General features: G+C 39.2%; 1 protein-coding gene across 1 annotated transcript in view; it reads left to right on the top strand.

Annotated features, from left to right (window-relative positions):
* The window catches only part of LOC146481065 (phospholipid-transporting ATPase ABCA3-like), a 112298-nt gene that overhangs the window by 17078 nt on the left and 73258 nt on the right, over nt 1-21962 (top strand). The window contains exons 5-10 of the mRNA XM_085108728.1: nt 1909-2017; nt 2317-2478; nt 5660-5803; nt 11414-11514; nt 14376-14489; nt 21775-21936. Of these exons, the coding sequence (XP_084964854.1) occupies nt 1909-2017; nt 2317-2478; nt 5660-5803; nt 11414-11514; nt 14376-14489; nt 21775-21936 (792 nt within the window). The remainder of the gene's footprint in view (nt 1-1908; nt 2018-2316; nt 2479-5659; nt 5804-11413; nt 11515-14375; nt 14490-21774; nt 21937-21962) is intronic.

Below are 21962 nucleotides of genomic sequence, written 5' to 3'. Positions count from 1 at the left end.
GCCTTTGATCCGTAAACGGTTTGAACCCATGAGTCATGAAATAGTTGTATGTCAATGCCAAGTGCAAAGGTCGATCCTTGAAGATACTGTTAAGGGTCCTGCAAGTTTTTATTAAAGTGTCTATGAAGTAAAAAATTTTTTGTCATGGTTTGTTAGTTTACGAATTTCTCGGTCTGAATATGTGGGTTTTACCGAACAAAACCCTCTCAATCCGCAATTATGATCCCTGAAAGGTTCGAATTTAGCGCCGGAAAGTGTCTCCATGTTGCGCGCGGCCAAAACGATCGTATTACAAGGTTGTGGTGTAGAAAGTACTGTGGAACACACGAGCGTCATGGCGGCGAAAGGAGTTTCTTCGATCTCTGCGACTTATTATGCGGCTGATAACTCCAATATGACAAACTGCGCGAAAAAAACTGGCATGCCAGGAATAAGCATACATTATTTCCCGAGAGACGAAACTTTACAGCAGAAGTAAATTCAGTTTTCCCGAATTCACAGGAAAGATTCAAGCCATAGCTCTCGAAAGCGAAAGACAACGATGATGAGCTGTGTGTGGATATATTACACTCTCATATCTGTGATAAAAAAACGTCCTGCAATCTTACTGCAGTTAAATAGCATAAGCATGAAATCATGGGTAGAGAAACCCACGGATCCTCAGTCTTGGCAGATAACATTTATTTAGCACTCCTAAACAAATGCCACAGAGCTGCAATTGTACCCAGGAATTGTGGCATACACATTGTCATGCACATCGAAAACTAATCCTAACGAACAGTAAGAAAACCTTCATTCAGTATATTTGAGCATTTCCCCTCACGATCACGAGCGGTCACACCACATTTTGATCAAAAGGGAAGAAACGTTTATTCAAGAAAGCAAAACTACAAAGGCTTTTATCAACACAGCAGACACACAGCGGGAGTCGCTTAGGACCATCCTAATGGTCATCGCAGAACATTCATCATGCTTTGTGAGTTAACGCGCTCGATCTGACTTTTAAAAACTATTACTTCCACCAAAAGTGAGTTTTTGACCGGCCTGTGCAATTTCCATTTGTAGCATCTGTGCTCTCGTATTCTCAAATCGAACAAAATCGAGTTTGGAAAGACAATTTCCAGCAAACTACTTAATTCTTTGCCTTTTCATTTCGGCTAAATATATCCAAGTACTAAACAATCATTCATCGAATTGTCGCCTTTGAATCGAGCGCGCAGAACGGTAGCGGTAAGGCCATCTTGATCTTCGTCCTCGTCTTATTCTTGAGCTGTTCGACGCCAGTATGATCCGCATCGGGTCGAACGATTGCAGCAACTTCCATTTTGCCTGAATCGCTTGACTCTTTCAGATATCCGTTGGAAAAGTTTCGGTAAAGGACATTACTTCGTCATTGTCCGACATTTTTTGGGGGAGAAACCTTGAACACGAAATTTTCGAGATAAAAATATTGGGTGATCTAGCTGGGTGATTCCGTGTAACAACAAGGCGAGATGTGTTGTAAACAAATCTCTGAGGCATTTCCTACGTCATCAAACGCTTAACTAGTTCTCATGGTCCCCGGGACACTATTTTTGTCATTTTGGGCTACTTTGTACGACTAAAAAAGCACTTTATTGTTTTTTATAGCGCATTTCTTCTATAATTTCGTAATTAAGACATGGTAAACTTAAAAAAAACGCAAAAAAGTTTTTACTTCATAGGCCCTTTAACAAGTGGATATTAACATAACGTTCTTATCGTGGAAGTGCCGTGACAGGACAGTGGGGGAGGGTTGATGTAGACCATTAGTGACCTCAGATCAGATTAATATAATATGTACGGACTAACTAATAAGAGACAGCAAAATCAAGTATTTCTGTGTAACGTAGAACATTTATGACATTTGTTTTCTCGTTGTACATATAGGTCGCAGTATACCAACCAATTCTTGCCATTGCAGTATGCAGTAGACATGGCTATTATGCAGATGCAATCAGCTTTGAAACAAGACAAAGTGGTTCCAGTAACGATGCAGGTCTGGGAAAAAGACAATTTGGCAACGGCGCCTTGTATCATTGCTTAGTACCATCATCATAGTGTTGTACAGTCATAGCATCTTTTTGTCGTAGTGCCGTATAGTCGCAGTGTTAACTATAGATTATAGTGTGGCAGGGGCATAATATCAGACCGTCTAAAAAATTATGTATCTTTTTATCACATATCACATCTTCAGTAAAAAAGCTGACTGCATATTGCTTTAAATCTTTGTTTTTTTTATTAGATGTGCATTGCATATATTATATGTGTGACATATTATTTTAATGTTTTTTACAGCAATTTCCTTACCCATCTTATAATTATACCACTGATAATTATACCACTGACTGCGTTTGTATGCAAGACAATGCAAGTCCCTGGGATGCAAGTCTCGTTGACGTGATGATTCCACTGCTGGTTATGCTAGGCCTGATGTATTCAGCCATGACTATCATCAAGGTAGTGTTTGCTACAAAAAGCTAATTACATTAGTCACATGTAATCTTACAGAAGCTTTAAAGTCCCTGGGTGGCTAGGAAATTGCTAAATTATTTAACAATAAGACGGCGAGCTCGAGGTTTCTATCGGCTGATAGTTGGCGAGGGGCGAAGCCCCGAGCCAACTATCAAAGGCGATAGAAACTGAGAGCGAGCCGTCTAATTGTTTTAGCATACCTCAGTGATCGATCTATCAAGCAAAAAAATCTTTTTATTTCATAAATTTTGATACATTTGTGCAATGATGCATGCTAAATCGCGCGCGCTCTGACAAACTGGCGCATTTGCAAAGTTCATTCATCAAAGTTCATTCATCAATTAAAACAAAGCTACACAGTGATCTCGCCATACATTACGCAGTCTCAGAAACTTGCAAACCGTAGAAGAAAAAGTGATGTTAAGCTCGAACTAAGTTTAATTTCAAAGACCTTGTCATTTTCAAATTCTGGAAAAGAGTTGACAAACATTTTGCCGTCTGCTTCGTCGTTGTTGTCGTTTACGCCGCCTTGGTGGCCGGTTTTTTGTCGACAAAACCGCCCCCGGAAAGTCTCTTCGTAGCTCAAAATATCGTCTACCCTGGGGTGTTTGGCGGAGGATACTATCTTTGGAGTGAGACTGCGTTGGTTTTCTCTTCCTCTCCTCCCGAAATACAGGTATGTGTAAAACTACGCCGTTTGCTGTAATTGTTTAGGATCTTTTGTATCTGCATTTCCTAGTTGACCACTTTCAAAAAGCTTTTGCAATTGCTCGCTTGTGATGGGAGTTTTACGAACAACTGGACGAATTTTTCCTTTCATCAGATTTTTACAGACTGCATTTAGCGTATCATTTCCGTCTTAAATTCATAATCACCGACGATAGACCCCGGCTTGTTTTAAATAGGTTCTTGCTTCAAATAATTATCTATCAATGGCCGCTCGGAAAGCTTTAAGTGAAGAAACTTTAAACGGTTCGCCATTTGTTTGTCTCACTGACACATAAAACCTCTGCAAACACGTGTTTAATTCGACTTTGGTTTGTTATTCAATGGGTGTTGTAATTTCTGTTTGGGTTGAAAACCAATTTAACACAAAACAAGAACCGCAATTGTTACTTTTCTTTGACAACTTTGTTTGTTTACTTACGAACTCAGGTAAGCGCAATTTGCTGTTGGTTTTGAATAAAGCATTTTATTTCGGAAATTGTTCTGCACTTACCTTTAAAAATCTTTATTCCATACTTTGTAGCTTTCTTTGTTTTTTTGTGGCATGGCACTTTGCAGAACGTTTTGTACGTCTTCTTCACAAACTTTACGTAAACAAGAAGGGGAAGCCATTTTTCAACAGCTCCATGCCAGGTGCCGTCTATCGATCGTAATTAACAAATAGATTCCAAGTTGCCGTGCGTCTGTTCAGTAATAGATCACAGATGACGTCAAAATGTGGTAAGAACAAAAAAGTGGCACACGAGCCGCAGGCGAGTGTGTCACTGATGTCCTTACCACATTTTGACGTCTTCTGTGATCTATTACTGAACAGACGCACGGCAACTTGGAATCTATTTTTTTTATACAATGAACAGAAAGGAAACACAATAAACTTGCCTCGTAGCGCTTGACTGTACTGTTCCATTTGTGCCAGTTGAGGAATTTTCAAAGTCACCAACGCTACTTTCCGTGTTGGCTTCTTCTTTTCTTCTTTATCGTACTTGTAAACAGCTTCCCCTAAACTTTTACCGAGGCCTTCACTTGCTCAAAGCAGAATAATCGAGTAAATATTTTCAAAACTTTGAGCCTTTTCGTAGCGCTAACAGCTTTTTTGAAGATTTGTTCCAGTTTAGGCATTTTTTAATTGACAAGAACACTTTCGCCTTGGTTTCTTCTTTTTCTTGTTTGTAAACAGCTCCTGCTAAACTTTTCTCAGGGTCTTCATTGCTCAATTCGAAATAATCTCGCAAACATTTTCAAAACCGCGCGCCATGTTGGGCAAAACGAAGAGAACAATTTTTCCGTGACGTCATCCGTGTGTCTGTACTCTAATAGATCATGGGCAACGACCAATCACAGCGCGCGTAGCATTCAGTACATTGTATAAATAGACGGCACCTGTGTAGCCAATCAGATTGCGCGTTTACGTGATAGTCGGTCACTGAGGTATGCTAAACTAGGTTATTTGACCCAGTTTAGAAGGATTAAACTGAGAGTTAGAAGAACACAATGTTTTGCCAACAATTACCATACGATTCAGGGTGAATCAAGACTGATAAAAAGTGTAGTGGTCATTAATTATGGTGTACAATTAGTGTCCAAATCAGTGGCTTGTGCGGCTCAGACAAAAATAATCTTTTTATACAGTAATTTATTGTACTGTTAAGGGAATGGCTGTAAGCACCTTGTTTTCAAAGAAAACATATATGAGTTGAAAAGGGTATATTTTACTAAGTTAAAACTGGTCATTTAAAACTAATTAATTAAAATGTTGTGACTTAATGATTATGGCTCTCGTTCTTCCTTGATTCCAAGTTATGACATTGAGAAAGGCCAGTGTCAGCTGGAAATGGTAGGCGCGGGATGTTATCTATGTTATTTTTGAACTAAATCTCGGTTTTAAATTTAGGGTATACAGTTCCTGTTATGATGTCTTGTTCCAAAAAAAAGGCCATCCCCTTCTACTGAAGACGGGTTCTGGGTATGGACCACTCCTCTGGCTTGGTGTTTATGACCCCCCTCCCTCTCGGCATTTTAATGGACATGCCATGGGGGATATGAATTTTCTGAAAGTGCCCGTGTTACAATGTACTTGTATTTTTTTAACAATTATACAGTCAACTCCCTTTATTGCGGATACCCTCGGGACTGCGAGTTAGTGTCCTTAACAGCGAGACTGTAATAGCAGGAATTTATTTCAGTCAAACGTCTGTAATTTATTTTTGCCGGGGATTTAGCTGCTGTCCGTATTATCGGTGTGTTTGTAATAGCGAGGTGTTCTCAAGGCGAGAGTTGACTGCCTGGTCTCCTTAGGGACTCCCTAATTTTCCTACTTTCTTCTTAACTGATAGCAGTTTTACCTCTGTGATCGCCAGACTGGAAGGACATGCTGGTGATGTGCTTTACAGTACAAGAACTCACCATAACTGTTAACTGATTTAATCTGTTATTACTTTAGGAGCTGGTTCTTGAGAAACAGAATCGCTTGAAGGAATTGATGAAGACGATGGGTCTGGCCAACTGGGTTCACTGGTGTGCATGGTTCACGAAGAACTTGCTGTTTCTGTTCATTTCTGGCATTGTAATGTCGATTTTAATCAAGGTAAGCTTAACATGTAAAAGGTTTTAGTTGCTTTAATTAATTGTTCAGGGCGTATTATACTTGTCTGGTGAAAGTGGAGAATTGCGAGGAATTAGAATGATGTATTGTTTCAGTGAGTGACACAGGCATGCATGTACACGGAAAAAGGAGATCCGAGTGCTCCTATCAGGAGTCGTACCTAAGACCTTGCGATTACTAGTTCGGACGCTCTACCACTGAGCTACAGGAGACTCGGGGGAGCTAAGGCCATTAATCTAGGTTCATGGACAAACATCCTGCAGAATTGATCGGCCTAAAAACATACCAAAGCCCACTGCTCTGAGGCAATCCGAAAGCAGAAAGTGGAAAAAAAAAGTTGGTACGCCATCTTGCTGATAACATTAACAAACGTGATCCCAGAAATCGTTCAACGTTGATTAAGGGGGAGGTAGGGAGCCAAGGTCGGGCTATGAAAATGCCCTAACATGATACTTCATCGCAATTATGAGGATGTCAAGTGGAGTTGATAATCACAGAAGTTGATAATTACAGGAGGAATTGAGTATTTCATTTATTTCTTCCACTTAGCTCATAATTAGGGTTAGGGAGCAGGGGCTATTTACAAAGAGACATCCCAAAATGCACGATTAACAGAAACTACCCAAACTGCACTTTCACTTAATATATCAAACACGAGGAAGAGCTTTTTATCCGATTTCCTTTAACCCCAAGAAGTGGATTGGAAAAACCAAGGCGTAGCCGAGAGTTTTTCTTTTTACCAACTTGGGTATCGGATGAAACACTCTTTCGAGTCTTTGATGTAGTTTCTCAAACCATTACTAATTCTTGGAGAAATTCAAATCAAAAGTTCACCAAATCTTATGGTACTAGAAATCCGTGACTCGCAAAACCTCGCGAAGCTGGGGCTGGGTGGAAAACCCTCTTTACTCGTATTGTAGCATCAAATGAGGAGATTAAAAGGGGCGTAGGATTGTTTTTGATGAGCATGGTTCTTTCGTAGTTCCACAGGCTAGTTTGCAGTTGAAAATCTATTTCAGACGCGACGTAATGTACAACGGACGTGCAGCGCTGTCGTGTTCGATGAATTTATTTCCCAGGGAAAATTATTTTACCGCGGCCACAAAACGTGTAATTTCTTCAATGCAATCTTTCACCAAAAGGATTTCTAAAAGAAAGTGAAAATATTCTGGAGAGATAGTTCTGTATCCAGTGAATATTGATAAACATTGCAGTTGAAATTTGATCATGCACGCATATTTTTCCGATGTATGCAAATTTTGCTCCAGACGACGCCAGACAGTCTGACGTCATTCATACTTTGTTTTTCACGGTTGCTAGGCAACAGTGCGGACACCTTCAAGGATATAAACATTATATAAACTTATATATATATATATAAAGTTGCTTTTCCTTAGATTTGTAAAGTGCTCTACAGTAAGGAGCTTTGTAGTTAAGTAATCAGTCCATGTTCAGGAAAAAACTGAGGCATGACAGGCCTGTTTCGAAAAAGCGTTGCCTTCTCTCTTCAGGTGCGAGTTGAATGGCCAAGATCTGGTCTTTTATAGCGAGGGTTTTATGCGTGTTTTAACAGGTATGCATTGGCGTGCCGGCATGTGCTAGTTAACTCGTTTCTTTTGTTTAGGGAACTGCGATGCGGCTCGCACAGGATGAAGTACTTCTCAGTGGTGCAAAGATTGCATTTTTTGTTAGAGTTTGAGTACGGCTTGGCCCGTGCCACTATTTCCCACGTGATGGTAAATTCTATGTTGTTTTCTTTTAGGCGCCAGATATGCTTACTCAGCTCCGTTGCGTTCTTTTCACTTTGAGCAATGGCTCGTACGAACCATACTCAAAGCCTAACAACACCCCTCTATACGTGCACCGCGAGAGCAACCATCCACCTTCCATAATTAAAAACATCCCGCTCGCGATCAACAAGCGTCTCAATGAAATCTCGTCATCTAAAGAGTCGTTCGACAAAGCGGCGCCTGTGTATCAAGAGGCCCTAACAAAAAGCGGCTACGAACACAAACTAGAATTCAGTGAAGCAGCCAACGAACAGCCACGCGACAGAAGGAACAGGCGAAGAAACATAACCTGGTACAATCCGCCCTTCAGCAAGCACGTGAAGACCAACGTGGGAAAGAAATTCCTGAGCATTGTGAAGGATTCTTTCCCAAAGGGCCACCCGCTAAAGAAAATATTTAACAAAAACACGCTTAAGATAAGCTACTCGTGCATGCCCAACTTGCAAAGTAAAATAAGCGCGCACAACAAGAACATGCTTAAAGGCGATAAAACAACCACAACCAGAACATGTAATTGTAGGGTCAAGGCAAAATGCCCTTTAGCCGAAGAATGCTTGACAAAAAACGTCATCTATCACGCTGTCGTAACAACCCCCCATGGGAAGGAATCTTACGTGGGTCTCACCGCGACTGAATTTAAGACTCGCTACCGAAACCACCTGTCGTCTTTCAAAGACCCGAAGAAAAAGAACGCAACGGAGCTGAGTAAGCATATCTGGCGCCTAAAAGAAAACAACATAGAATTTACCATCACGTGGGAAATAGTGGCACGGGCCAAGCCGTACTCAAACTCTAACAAAAAATGCAATCTTTGCACCACTGAGAAGTACTTCATCCTGTGCGAGCCGCATCGCAGTTCCCTAAACAAAAGAAACGAGTTAAGAAGCACATGCCGGCACGCCAATGCATACCTGTTACAACACGCATAAAACCCTCGTTATAAAAGACCAGATCTTGGCCATTCAACTCGCACCTGAAGAGAGAAGGCAACGCTTTTTCGAAACAGGCCTGTCGTGCCTCAGTTTTCTCCTGAACATGGACTGATTATATATACATGTATATATATATGTATGTATGTATGTATGTATGTATGTATGTATGTATGTATGTATGTATGTATGTATGTATGTATGTATGTATGTATGTATGTATGTATGTATGTATGTATGTATGTATGTATGTATGTATGTATGTATGTATGTATAAATTCTTTCACAAGCATCCAATGCGTGTAGATGTTTTCTTCATGAAATTATATATCAAACACAAATGAAGACAAGACACTTTTTAAAGGAACACCTATATTTCGACCGACTTGTCGGTCTTCTTCAGGGTGAATGAAGAAAAACCGTTACACACAAATCTATACGTAGCCACCGAAATACGAAAATGCGCGCTACAACTATAACCGAAATTAACGGTAACAATTCAAACATAAACATAACAAACGCGCGTGCCAAAATATAAAACAAGCGCGTCCCTAACAATAGCACGCGCACAGAGAGTATATGAGTGACTAGGACAAATAAATGCTAAAATAAGGGAAAAATTACATACAAATTACCCACTAGAATATATAATAAGTAATTCGATAGAAAAAACAGAAATCTAATTTCGGATACGTTCCCCCTTATTTTGGCTAAAAAAGAAATCGCTTTCATTGAGCCCATCCGGCTTCAAGGATCGTAACCGATATGCCTACTGCCTCTCCTTTGCAAGTAGATCTTCTCTTGCATTAACCTTGTCTATTAGTTGGATGCTAACATCCTGCAGTCCGTGATGTCCAGGACCATAAAAATGTCTATAAACAAGGTCATCGCTCTCCTTATTGGCAGCAGACATCTTGGAATGGGCTCTTAAACGGCTCTTGTGGTTGTTGAACCCCAACCTAAACTTAGTGGTGGTGGAGCCAACATATTGGAAACCACAAACCTTGCAACTGATTAAATAAACAACATTCCTGGAATTGCAATCCAAACTATGATTTATAGTATAGCTTGTACTAGTAACATGGCTAGAGAAACTATCGCCTACAATGAGATAATTACAAACATCACATCTGTTACTGGCACAGTTATGAGTTCCTCGCATACCCGCAGATCCCTGATCTAGAGGTTGTAATTTAGCGCGAACCAGATAGTCCCCCAAACTCTTAGGACGACGAAACGCCATCAGGGGCAAATCTTTAATGGCCTGCTTACACCTACTGGAGAGGTGTAAAAGCGGATGTAACTCTCTTAGAATTCCCCCTATAATAGGAAGACATGGATGATACGTAACTACAAACGGTAATCGTTTGTTAGCTGTTCGTGGCCTGGGTGCAAGTAGCTCTCCCCGGTCTATTACCCGAGCCCTATGTATTTGGTCCCGAACAAAATTTTCTTGATAACCTCTGGAAACTAAATACTTTCTAAGATTAGCCGCCCTATGCTCAAACGCAGTAGAAGTAGAACAAATACGTCTGAGCCTAAGAGCCTGTGCATATGGGATACTTTGTTTAACCCCTTTAGGATGACATGAAGTATGGAACAAGTACTGATGCTTATCAGTTGACTTAGTATACAAATCAGTTTCAAGAACACCATTATTGTTTATAACTTGTACATCAAGATAGTGAATGTTCTGTTTTGACCAGTCCCATGTAAACTTGATGGTATCATGAAACTGATTTATCCATTGCAGGAACTCCTGAAGTGATCGTTCTCCTGCCGTCCAAATCATGAAAATATCATCAATGTACCTGAGCCAAAGATAGGGCTTTACTTGAGCTAAATCAAGTAACTGCGATTCAAGGTCATGCATAAATATATTAGCGTAGGCCGGTGCCATCCTCGTACCAATAGCTGTACCACGTTTTTGTAAAAAATGTCTACCATTAAATTCAAAGTTATTGTTCTTGAGAACCAATTCCGCCAAGTCAACAATATGAGCGGTAGGAATCTCCGGGTCTATTCTCTTATCCAGAATTTTTCGTATAGCTTCCAAACCTTCATCATGGGGGATATTAGGATAAAGGCCAACCACGTCAAGAGTGACCAGAATTGCCCCTTCGGGAAACTTCTCCATATGTTTAAGTTTGTTCAAAAAGTCATTAGTATCCTTGACATAAGAGGGAATCTGTGGCACCAAAGGTTTCAAATGATAATCCACAAAAGCAGAAATTTTTTCTGTAGGTGTGTTACAACCAGATATCACCGGCCGTCCGGGACAATTTTGCTTATGGATTTTAGGAAGAAGATAAAAACGCCCAGCTCTCGCGTCACTGTTAATCAATAAGTACTGCAGAGTTGAATCACTAATATAACCATCACCATGAAGTCTACGAATTCTTCCATTAATTAGCTCGATCATTTCCGCTGTGGGGTCTTCGTTCAATGGAATATAGACGTCCTTATCATATATATATATATATATATATATATATATATATATATATATATATATATAGGAATTAAAGTCACATTTTCAAACCTTCTTTTCCTTTGTTTCCTCTTCATTGGTTAATAATGAGTTGGCGAAATTCTTCATAATAGCCTCAAAAAGGAATGTGTATCAAATGGCAATTTTATCACGTTTTAAAGGATTTTTACAAACCTTGTCACCCTTAACATTACATTTACTCTCTTAGATCAGCCTCGTGGTCTTTTATAAAGCTTTAGATTAATATCATTTAAACGCATTTATTATGAGTCGCCTGAAAATCGCGTACAAAAGTTGAATTCGATAAGCCGAGAGCCTACATGTATCCATGGATGTTTTAAAACATGTCCAATCAAGTAGATTATTTGTTGTTATTTTGCAGGTATTTTTGTTTAAAAGTTCGCCGCTCAAGTGGATCTTTGTCCTGTTCGTCCTGTTCCTTCTTTACCTCATTGCGAGCATTTTATTCTGCTTCTGTGTCAGGTAAGTTACATTTGTAATGCAAAGTTTACTTTGCTTTGTTGTCCAACAGTAGTGCGTGAACTATTCTAGACTTTGTGTGTTTTCATGATAAGATTCTTTGGGTTTCTTGTTAAAAAACGAACAACAGGAGTTTGAAGAATCGTAATGTCACGTCACGTGTTGCGTGAGAATGTGGTCAAAGAGGAAAGTATATTTGCTCACTCATTTTGCTCACATAACGTCTGTCAACAGATAATCGCCAATCTCTTCAAGGACCGGTGGAGCAAAGGACACTGACTTACAATGCTTTTGTTAATAACGTTGGACTTCATTTACAGCTGTTCACTGTGTTCCAACTTGCATTTAAGCTCAATTAAAGCTTCTTTCGCTCACTTAGCCAATTCCTTTTTTTGCAGGTGAACATTTCTCAAACATTTTTCAGACATTTTGGATCCAAGTGTTGCTTTTCATTTTTCGATTCCATTCTTCTTTTAGTTTCGCAAATTCATCTTGTAGTCTGTTTTCGTTGAATGGGGTTTGCTAGATGATGCCATATGCTGTAAAGCAAGGTGAAGCGAATGTGAAGCCACACTTGTTCAACCTTTGACGGGCTGATTTTAGTGCGAAGTAGCCCAAATAGGCCATTTCCAAGTTGCTTTGAACTTCATTATAAAAGCGAGGCTGAGTGCAAAGTTTTTGTTGTGAAAATTAGTTTTCATTCATATGCAAACAAAACTAATTTTCATATGAAAAGTTTTGCACTTAGCCTCGCTTTCACAGTGAGGTTCACAGCAACTCGTAAATGGCCTATTGTGTGCTATTTAAAGGGACACAGTCACCTGGTGCACATGCGCATTAGATAACATTTCTTAGCTGATTTGCACACTTCATCCGCAAGTCTTGCGCTGAGAAGAGCATCCTTTGAAAAATCTAAACAAACCTTGTCGAGTCGAAGTGTTTGCCAGTCAAAATTATTATAGTGATTATAGACCTAATGTCATATTAGAACACTCATTTTCTTGATACGATGGAAAATTTACTGATGGACTTGTCCAGGGAAAGCCAAACGTCAACGAATACCTCTGAAGTCGAAGAATCATTTAATTGTTTATTTCGGTATCCGGTCGTGTGAAAAATTATCTTAGCTGTTTCTACATTTCACGGTGTTTGCATAAGAAGCAAATTGAGTTCAAATATTAGCGAATCGCCTGAACCGCAGTGTAGCGAAACGACTTTGGGCGAGATTGCAGAATACCCGGCCCACCAAATATCTTACTTGAAAAGCTGCTCCCGCAGTCCCGCAGTCGTGTTCTTTAATGCTGTTCCCACAGTCCCGCAGTCGTCGCGCTACACACGAATATACCTCGTTTTTTAATCCATGAACCGAAACAAGCAAATCCATGAGCCGAAACAAGCTTAGATTTAAGTACCCATCGACTCTGGGACTGCGGGACTGCGGGAGCACTCGTTTTACTCACTTCATTTAAATATTCATCGACTCTGGGACTGCGGGACTATGGGAGCACTTGTTTTACCCCCTCTATTTAAATATTCATCGACTCTGGGACTGCGGGAGCGGCACTCCTTTTTCAAGTAAGATATTTAGTGGGCCGGGTATTCTGCAATCGCTCCCGACTTTGTAGCGAAACTACCTGTAAGCTTTATTTCTGTTTTCAATCATATATTTTGCGTTTATTATAATTTCTTTTCTACAACTTCTCCGTTATCTAAAATTAGGAACCAAACCCATGTCATTACAAGAACGCTTGCTCGACCCGTAGAAAACAAGGTTCTAATAGAGGTTTTCCTTGTCGAGGAGATAATCGACTGTGTACCGAAGCTTGTCTTCGTCTGAGCTCCAAACCAAGCAGCTATGACGCGAAGTTCGAATCGTTAACGAAGATTCCATCCAGACGAAGCTTTCGCCAGGTTGAAAAAATGCGATTTTCCAAATATGTATAATGGAGATTTGTTCTCCAGTGTTTTTGATTAATTTCTCTCGTTATATTGGTCAACGCAGGCGATTTCTTCCGCCCGGCACCTTCACGTTTCCCACCTCTTCTTTTCATGTTCCGTTGGAGACGCGATCCATACTGTTTTTAACCAAATATGATAAAATAAGACCATAGGATTAGCAAAAATACTCAGAAACAGGTTTCCAGTAAAAGATTGAAAATCCAATAAGGAAGATTGAAGCGGATTTCTAGATGTATTCGACGCATACTTTTGATTTCGGGTTACGGTGGACGTTTTTCAAAATTGACAAAACTAGTGTCCAGGTCAGCGCGGTCACAAAGGTGACTGTGTCCCTTTAAAATAAGCCATTTCCGAGTTGCTGTGAACCTCCTTATAAAAGCGAGGATCAGTGCAAAGGTTTTCATGTGAAAATCAGTTTTGTTTTCATATGAATAAAAACTAATTTCATAATGAAAATTCTGCACTTAGCCTTGCTTTCATACTGAGGTCAAATTGTAACAAAAGCGTGGCTGTCATAGTTCTTTCTTTTTCATTCCGGTACGAAAACTCATTCCAATGTCATGTAAACGCGGTACTACTAATCGTTCCGGATGACATCACTCTCCAGGGAGTCTGGAACGGGTAGCGCATGCGTAGTCTTCGGCATCCAATCCAAGATGGCTTTTCCATCATGTAAGCCGACATGAACTGTCCCCTCATGTAAACTGTCCCCTTCATGTTAACACGGTTTGAAATCACAATGTCAGTCAGGTATGGAACTCACACCGGTGCGAATTTTCACTTACAAACTCCCCTTACCAGGGCACCAAACACCCACGCTTGTTTGTATTATCACAAAATCAAACCCCCTTTCTAATGTTGTTATTACCGACAGAGTCACTAACAGTTCATTTTAAATCTTTCAGTGTGTTTTTCTCACACCCTGTCCTTGGAATGCTGTTTGGTGCATTAATCTGGGTTTTAACATCGGTGCCATACTTCCTCATTTATACTGACGATAAATACAGAACTCTGACCAGGTATTAGACTGACATATTTGTACCAATTGGGTAATAACCCTTTAGCTTGAGAATTTCCATCATTTAAGACAACATTTGACGCCACAAATGAATGTTAATTAGCACCTGATTAGTTCTGTATTGAACAGGACCCTAACGTGCAACTTTGAAGTTGCAGTAGACAGTGCATTTCTCTTACCGACTGATTGATGCATATTAAATCAACCGGAGAACATATAATTCTGTCAGTTTGTATTCTGGTTATGAAATTTGAAGTGAGTTAAGAAAATTAAAATTGGATTAATTAAGTATTAATGACTTCAGCCCAGTTGCATTAAACTTATTAATTATTTAAAACTAGGAGACAAAGACCGTATTTGTAAACTTTGTCAGTTTGTATTCTGGTTATGAAATTTGAATCAAGTTATGAAAATTAAGTATTAAAATTGGAAATTAAAATTCGATTGATTAAAATTAAAGCTGGAAATTAAGTATTAAGGACCTCGGCCCAGTTGCAGTAAACTTATTAATTATTTATAACTAGGAGACAATGACTGTATTTGTGAACTTAACATGTTAAACACCTCTGATTGATCCATAGTAAAGAGTGTTAACATATAACAGTATGATAAGCGTTTTTCATTTAAGATCTTACTGTATGCGTTACATAACGATCCTCATCGCATCCCGGGGGAAGATAAGGGCGTTACAGTTTCGGTAATGAGTAACCCTTTTCTAGGGTGGGGTTGTTGGGCAATTTCTCGGCAAATATTCACTCCTTTTTAAAGATGTTTTCTTTGTAGGATCGTAATGGAAAGTTTATTTTTATTGATGGAAATGAAAATATAGAATTTTGCTCTCTGAACATACACGGTAACCTTAAACAAGCCTTCTTTTGTGATGACGGTATTGAGTACATCTAACACCTCCATGTTACTGTCCCTTGACGTTGGTGGGGAGGCTTGCACTATGTCAGGTGAGGCATTTGCCTCTACCACGTTCAACCTAGCTGAACAGGTCTCAGGTGAAGGGCCAGACTAATACAGAACTCGATTCTCCAGGCTGGGGTTGGGTTTGGAGTTGGGATGTAAGCGATTGCAAACAGAGGTAAAAGTTTCCTATGATTGACAGCATATTGCTGTTTTCTCAAACTTCAATTTTTCAACTCAAAAGCGATCTGGCCAATTTCAGTCAGATTTGGGCAGATGCTGGAAAAAATTATAATCGACAGAAATGTGTTGAGGAATTCAATAGTTCTTAAAATTCTTTCCTTGAAAGCCATTACCGTGCGTTCACTCGGCATGTTTTTCTTGCGATTTAAGAGCGGCTGCCTGTAAGGATCGAGAATTCGCCGTCAACGACCAATTTGGCGAAGCGCTCAAATTCGGTCCAAAAATATCCTTTGGTGAACTATTTTCAAAAACCATATTTAAAAGTTCCAGCGACTTTTTAATTTTGAGAGATTCACAAACTTGAAAATGCGTCAGAGTGCGGTTTTTCGGCCAACTGAAGGTTCAAAATAAGGTGCGCGGACAAAGCACTGCCAAATGCTTAAAATAACTTCAGTTGAAGTCAAACTTTACACAAACTATGAACAACTATTCTTGTTTATTGTCCACTACATGGGATTCTAGCGAGCACTTTAAAACCACATTTGTAGAGCGGTAAAAAAAGCGGCGAAAATAGGTAATATTCAACGGCACAAAATTGTTCCTGGTACCTCAGTTTTCGATAATTTTACTTTACAGCCTTAACATATAGTTATTAAACATTCACCATGCCAAGTTTCAAGCTCGGAGTCGCAACGTTTCCTTCTGAGAAAATCGGAGAACTTTTGCAAGGTGTTCGGCTCAAATAACACAAGATTGTCGACAAAATTGAAGCCAATAGGCCTTATGACGGTTTTCGACGCCATTTTGACGGGTAGGCAAACAGGGTCGAAATAACAGTGTTTGTATGGAAATCCAATGTCAAATAATTTTCATAAAACATCGCTTCTGAAAAATTCATGAATTGGAAATTTTTGGCACTAGAAAAAGGATTTTAAGAACAAAATTGGAGGGATGTAGCTGTGACAGAAAGCGTCCAGTCGTGTTTGGAACTTTCCATACATCTGTCTTTATAGCGAACCAGCCGTAAACTGCTGCTAAAAATAGTTCGCGGGAAAAAATACAGGGAAATGTATGGAAAGTTCAAAACACGACTGGACGCTTTCTGTCACAGCTACATCCCTCCAATTTTGTTTTTAAAATCCTTTTCCTGGTGCCAAAAGTTTCCAATTCATGAATTTTTCAGAAGCGATATTTTATGAAAATTATTTGACATCGGATTTCCCTACAAACACTGTTATTTTAAGCCTGTTTGCCTACCGTCAAAATGGCGTCGAAAACTGTGATAAGGCCTATTAACTCGAATTAGGCCAAAATCCAAAAAAATAAACTTAAGTCTTGCTTATTTTTTCTTTTACCCTGAAGATATGTCTACTATCATGCAAGGCAATGGCCACAGAGGTGTTATGGCCTCTCGAGAATCTAAATTTGAAATGAAAATCTGTGCTCTTTTACTTGGATGGCATTTGCCTTTTGTTTACTTGTAATGTAAGAGTTGTCCGCAAGCACTTTTGACAGGTCAAATCTAACTATCTAAGAGATGTCATGAATCCTGAGCCGCTTGGTTTTCTAAAAAAAAAACGGAAGAATGGGATACTGTGTAAGAATAAACATTTTAAAAACTGTAAGATCGACATGAAATCGGTTGCGACCATGAACCATTTTAATATTCAAGGTATTCTTACGTCGAATGCCAATGTAAACATGCGATTCGTTGCTTCTCAGTTGAGAGATGTAAAAAGATTTGCTAACGCTTTTTCAAATAATCAAAATGACAGAGTCACATTGTAATAGCAATTGCGAACACAAATTCCATTAAATAAGTAAGAAACAAGAGGTTAACTTGTCCGATCCACAACAATTAATGGTAGCAGATTTATCGCTTAAATTAAGCTCATCATTTGGAGTCCTGACAAGAAATAAGCACATACCCAAAACCATGAATCCACTTTTGATTCCACACCACTAAAACCATACAACTATTATAAGCATCAAATGCCAATTGAATCCACATCACTTTTCTTCATAGTCAGTGTCACCTGCTTTCCAAATCTTCGGGTTGAAAATAGTTGCTCGAGCTAAGAATCGCGTTTGCGGCGAACGACAAAGCGTGAGATTCCGCGTTTATGTTTTCCTCGAAAAAAAAAATGAGTACATAGATGAGAATAGTGCAAAATAATTGTGGCTTTTGATGCTAATGCAAACAACTCAATTTTTCTGCGGAATTGAAGACATTGAGCGGGAAACATAGGATAAATATAGTCACGCGGTCATGTTAGCTGCAATTGAGATTGTCACGCAACACCAAACCATCGGGTTGGGTACTGATATTATCTAAACCATACTTATTTCATTACTTCAACCTTAGTAACATCTTAACTAAATCAAGCAAAATGCTATCCGAAACGACTAGTGTTGACGAGACTGGAATTTATATTTCTGAGTGGGGAAGGAAGGAAGCTAATTTTTTGTGTAAGAACTTTTCTCCAAAACTGACAACTACGTAGAAATCTTTTAAATCTATGTAGGATTTTTTTTCTTGTCATTAATTGCGGCTAAAGAGGATTCGCTTTTCTTTTAGAAATTGGCCATCCTCCCGAAACTTTGGAAAAATATAATACCCATCCCTAGATCCGTAGAGCAGGGGGAGTGGAAGGGGGGGCTTGACCCCCCTCCCCCCACCCCCCAGAATTTTTGGAAGTTAAAAAAAAAAGGTCAAAAAATAACTATTTAAAAAAAAAAAGATAATGTGCAACAATTAATCTTGACTAACCCAGTTTCGAATTCACCAAGACCGCTAGGGTTATCCACAATCTGAAGTCAAAGATTAACAAATAACAGTGAGAAGATGAACTCTTAACAATTCTGTGTATTGTTTTATTTTAGGATTCAGCACTTTCTTTCTAAAATTTGTGATAATTTTGCTTTAGGTTGAGGCTAATCCTGAATAAATGTGTCTTTTGTCTTTTTATTCGGACTGTTCTGACGCTGCAGGTGCCTTTTCACAACCTTTAATAATTTGCTTATTACCTGACAGTTTCCTTTGCTAACGTTTAGTTTTTATACACAGCAACAAAGGCATTCCTTCCTTGTGAATCGGAAATAAGAACCAAAATCCGTATGACCGATATGTGTTTGTTAGTAGGGAGTTAAAGATAAGACGACGGTGGTGGTAGCGAAAACATTACCTATAAAGAGAATATTCGCGTTCTTTTAAACTTCATCGCGATAATTCGCGCTTGCTATTTTATATATATATATTTTTCATTTAAGGCTAATTCTCCTGAGGACAGATTCTTACTGCCCGCTTGCTAAGTTCACTGTAATCAGTAAAAGAGGAAGGGAAATTTGTCATCGTCTTTTTACGTCCCCCTTCAAAGACTTAAACGTGAACTTAGGCATTTTCACGTGGTAGTCCGCGTACAGTGACGGCAAAGAAATGTACCAAAAAGTGTGATGCAGGTGCAAAGTTATTGTTTTGCTTAGTAAATCTACTCCTTCTTTTGATATTCTCGTTGCATCTTAAACTCCCCACCGGGTCTGCTTTTTGACTGACGGGGGTGGGGGGTGTAGCTTTGTTTAACCAATTTGCTTGCCCCCCTCCCCCACTAGTTGTTTTAACCTTGCTACGGGCCTGCAGGTCTTATTGTATTACTTCCGCACGTGCACTTGCTAGTAATGTCCACTAGAAGAGCGAGGTATGGGGCCTGTTTGTGGACGGGTGAGGGAGTAATATCTAGGCCCAGGTCTCCACACACACGCTGCAACGGATGCCAAAGTCGGCCCGTGGGTAAATTTTCAAGGTATGATACCTTTGTTCCACTGTGAAAGTCACCTAAAAACATTTTTTGGCAACTTAGAACAAATAATCTCTACCAAGTGAGATGGAAAACAAACACAGGAAGCCTGTATGTTTGTGCTACATGTATTACAAAAGTACTTACCAGCTCTTGGTAACAGCAACTTCATTTTAGTTCAGTCCTATGCCCTCATCGGTACTGAGTTTAAGACTTGCTAAGTGCCCTATGATATCTTTCAAACAATCCTTGAGAGCGACACATTCAAAATGACCAGGGTAATCACTAAATTGTCCGCACGGAGTAGTCTGACTGAGTAGCGTACTATAGCTGCAAAGAGCCATCACCAACACATTACTTTGAAGACGCCGGAGAATAATCACCCTGGAATTTTTGTGCCTCGGTTGATCTCCTTCGAAAAACTGATTGAAAAAGTGCTAAGCAATTAAACCCCATATATAAGCACCCCCATGATGTTCTGGAAACCTGTTTTTAGTAACACTGCATCATTGATTGCTAACTCCGGGAAATGACAGACATTTAGATTCTAAAAATAATCTGGAGTGTTTGGACAATGACGTAAGTGTTCTGGAATGTTCTAGATGAATTGATTAGGTAATTTCCGATGTTCAGTTTTTGTCAACTGTGGGAGAATCAGTGTGAAAACGCAGTATATCTGCAGCTACTCAGTGTGCGAATTCTGAAACAGTTTCTGGTATAGTTAGGCTGAACTTGGGGTTGCGTGACACGTCACCATAGTTTTGAAAGATCTTTTGAACGGATGCTCAATGGTCTTGGATGCGTGTGCTGTAAGAAAGTGGATTCAATTAATATCCTCTGATGATTAAGCAAATGTATGGCAATTGTAGAAACTTAGAGGTGCAGCATTAAAGGGAAAGGAATAGAAAGAACGGGTATGTTTCATTTAACTCTTTCAATACTCAATGCTAAGTGCGAGTGTGTGTTTGTTTTACTTTCTACTCGTAGACGGGAATTATCAGTTTTGAAATTGCTGAACTGGGATATATATCCATGAATGAATCTCTTGACATCCTGACCTCTTGAGGAATCGGCCAATTGTTTGTTTATTTGTTATTTATCTTCCTTTTCAAATTACACGCCTACGACTTCAAGTGCTCGAAGCATTTTCATCTCGGTCAAGTAAAATACACTGTATGGCTTAAAATGTAAGCTTATTTCGTGTCCTAACGAATTAAGACATTTCTCTAAGACTTTAATTAAAACCCCTAAAAATTCACAGCATTTGTTTCCTTTGAAAAGTAAGCCTAAATGTAAGCAATACTTGTCGACAACAGTTTGCAATTAGAGAGGTTACCGGCAAGGTGAATAACTAACCGTGGTAAACATGGCGGGATATCCAGCTCCAATTTGCTTTTCCATGATAACAAAAACCTCAAGATATGCTCATTTTACACGATGACGAAAGTTTTTTTAACGTCGAGTGACAAATAAACAAGACTGAAGTTTATTTTTTGGATTTTGGCCTAATTCGAGTTAATTAGCTTCCATTTTGTCGTTAAATCTTGTGTTATTTGAGCCGAACACCTTGCAAAAGTTCTCCGATTTTCTCAGAGGGAAGCGTTGCGACTCCGAGCTTGAAACTTGGCATGGTGAATGTTTAATAACTATATGTTAAGGCTGTAAAGTAAAATTATCGAAAACTGAGGTACCAGGAACACTTTTGTGCCCTTGAATATTACCTATTTTCCGCCGCTATTTTTAGCGCTTTACAAATGTGGTTTTAAAGTGCTCGCTAGAATCCCAAAATGAATAGATTTGAAAATGTTTAGTAGTGGACAATAAACAAGAATAGTTGTTCATAGTTTGTGTAAAGTTTGACTTCAACTGAAGTTATTTTAAGCATTTGGCAGTGTTTTGTCCGCGCACCTTATTTTGAACCTTCAGTTGGCCGAAAAACCGCACTCTGACCGCATTTTCAAATTTTTGCGAATCTCTCAAAATTAAAATTCGCTGGAACTTTTAAATATGGTTTTTGAAAATAGTTCACCAAAGGGTATTTTTGGACCGAATTTGAGCGCTTCGCCAAATTGGTCGTTGACAGCGAATTCTCAATCCTTACAGGCAGCCGCTCTTAAGAATGTTCTGTCACCTTTGAACGAATCAAATTAAGAAAAACCCCAACAAGATTTTTTGGCCTATGGGATCCTGACCTAGAGAAAAAAAATTCCAAAATGTAAAAATCGACGATCTGCACCTTTACGTTTCGACTGTGCAGAAAATTTATTTTCTTAAAAAAAAAAAAAAGTTGAATAGCCAGTTCTACTGGCTTTAATTCGATATAGGGTTTTGAGTATCTGTGATATATCCAACAGGCGTTACATCATGTCTGTTTTTCATTTCTTATTTATCCCTTTACAGATTACAGAAGGCTCGAGTTTGTCTTTTGCCTAATGCATGCTTGGGGATTGCAACCAAACTGTTTCCAGTGTCTAGGTACCCGTCCCGGGACGAAAACTTCAAAATGTGCTGGGTGTACCTCTTGTTTCTGGCACAGTGTTTCATTTTTGGCACTATCACTTGGTAGGTACCTCATAGAGTCTAATATA

This window comes from Pavona decussata, unplaced genomic scaffold, assembly GCF_977016875.1.
Source record: "Pavona decussata unplaced genomic scaffold, jaPavDecu1.1 SCAFFOLD_51, whole genome shotgun sequence".
Taxonomy (NCBI): domain Eukaryota; kingdom Metazoa; phylum Cnidaria; class Anthozoa; order Scleractinia; family Agariciidae; genus Pavona; species Pavona decussata.
The sequence above is the reverse complement of the archived record's forward strand: the minus strand, read 5'-3'. Positions and strand labels throughout refer to the sequence as shown.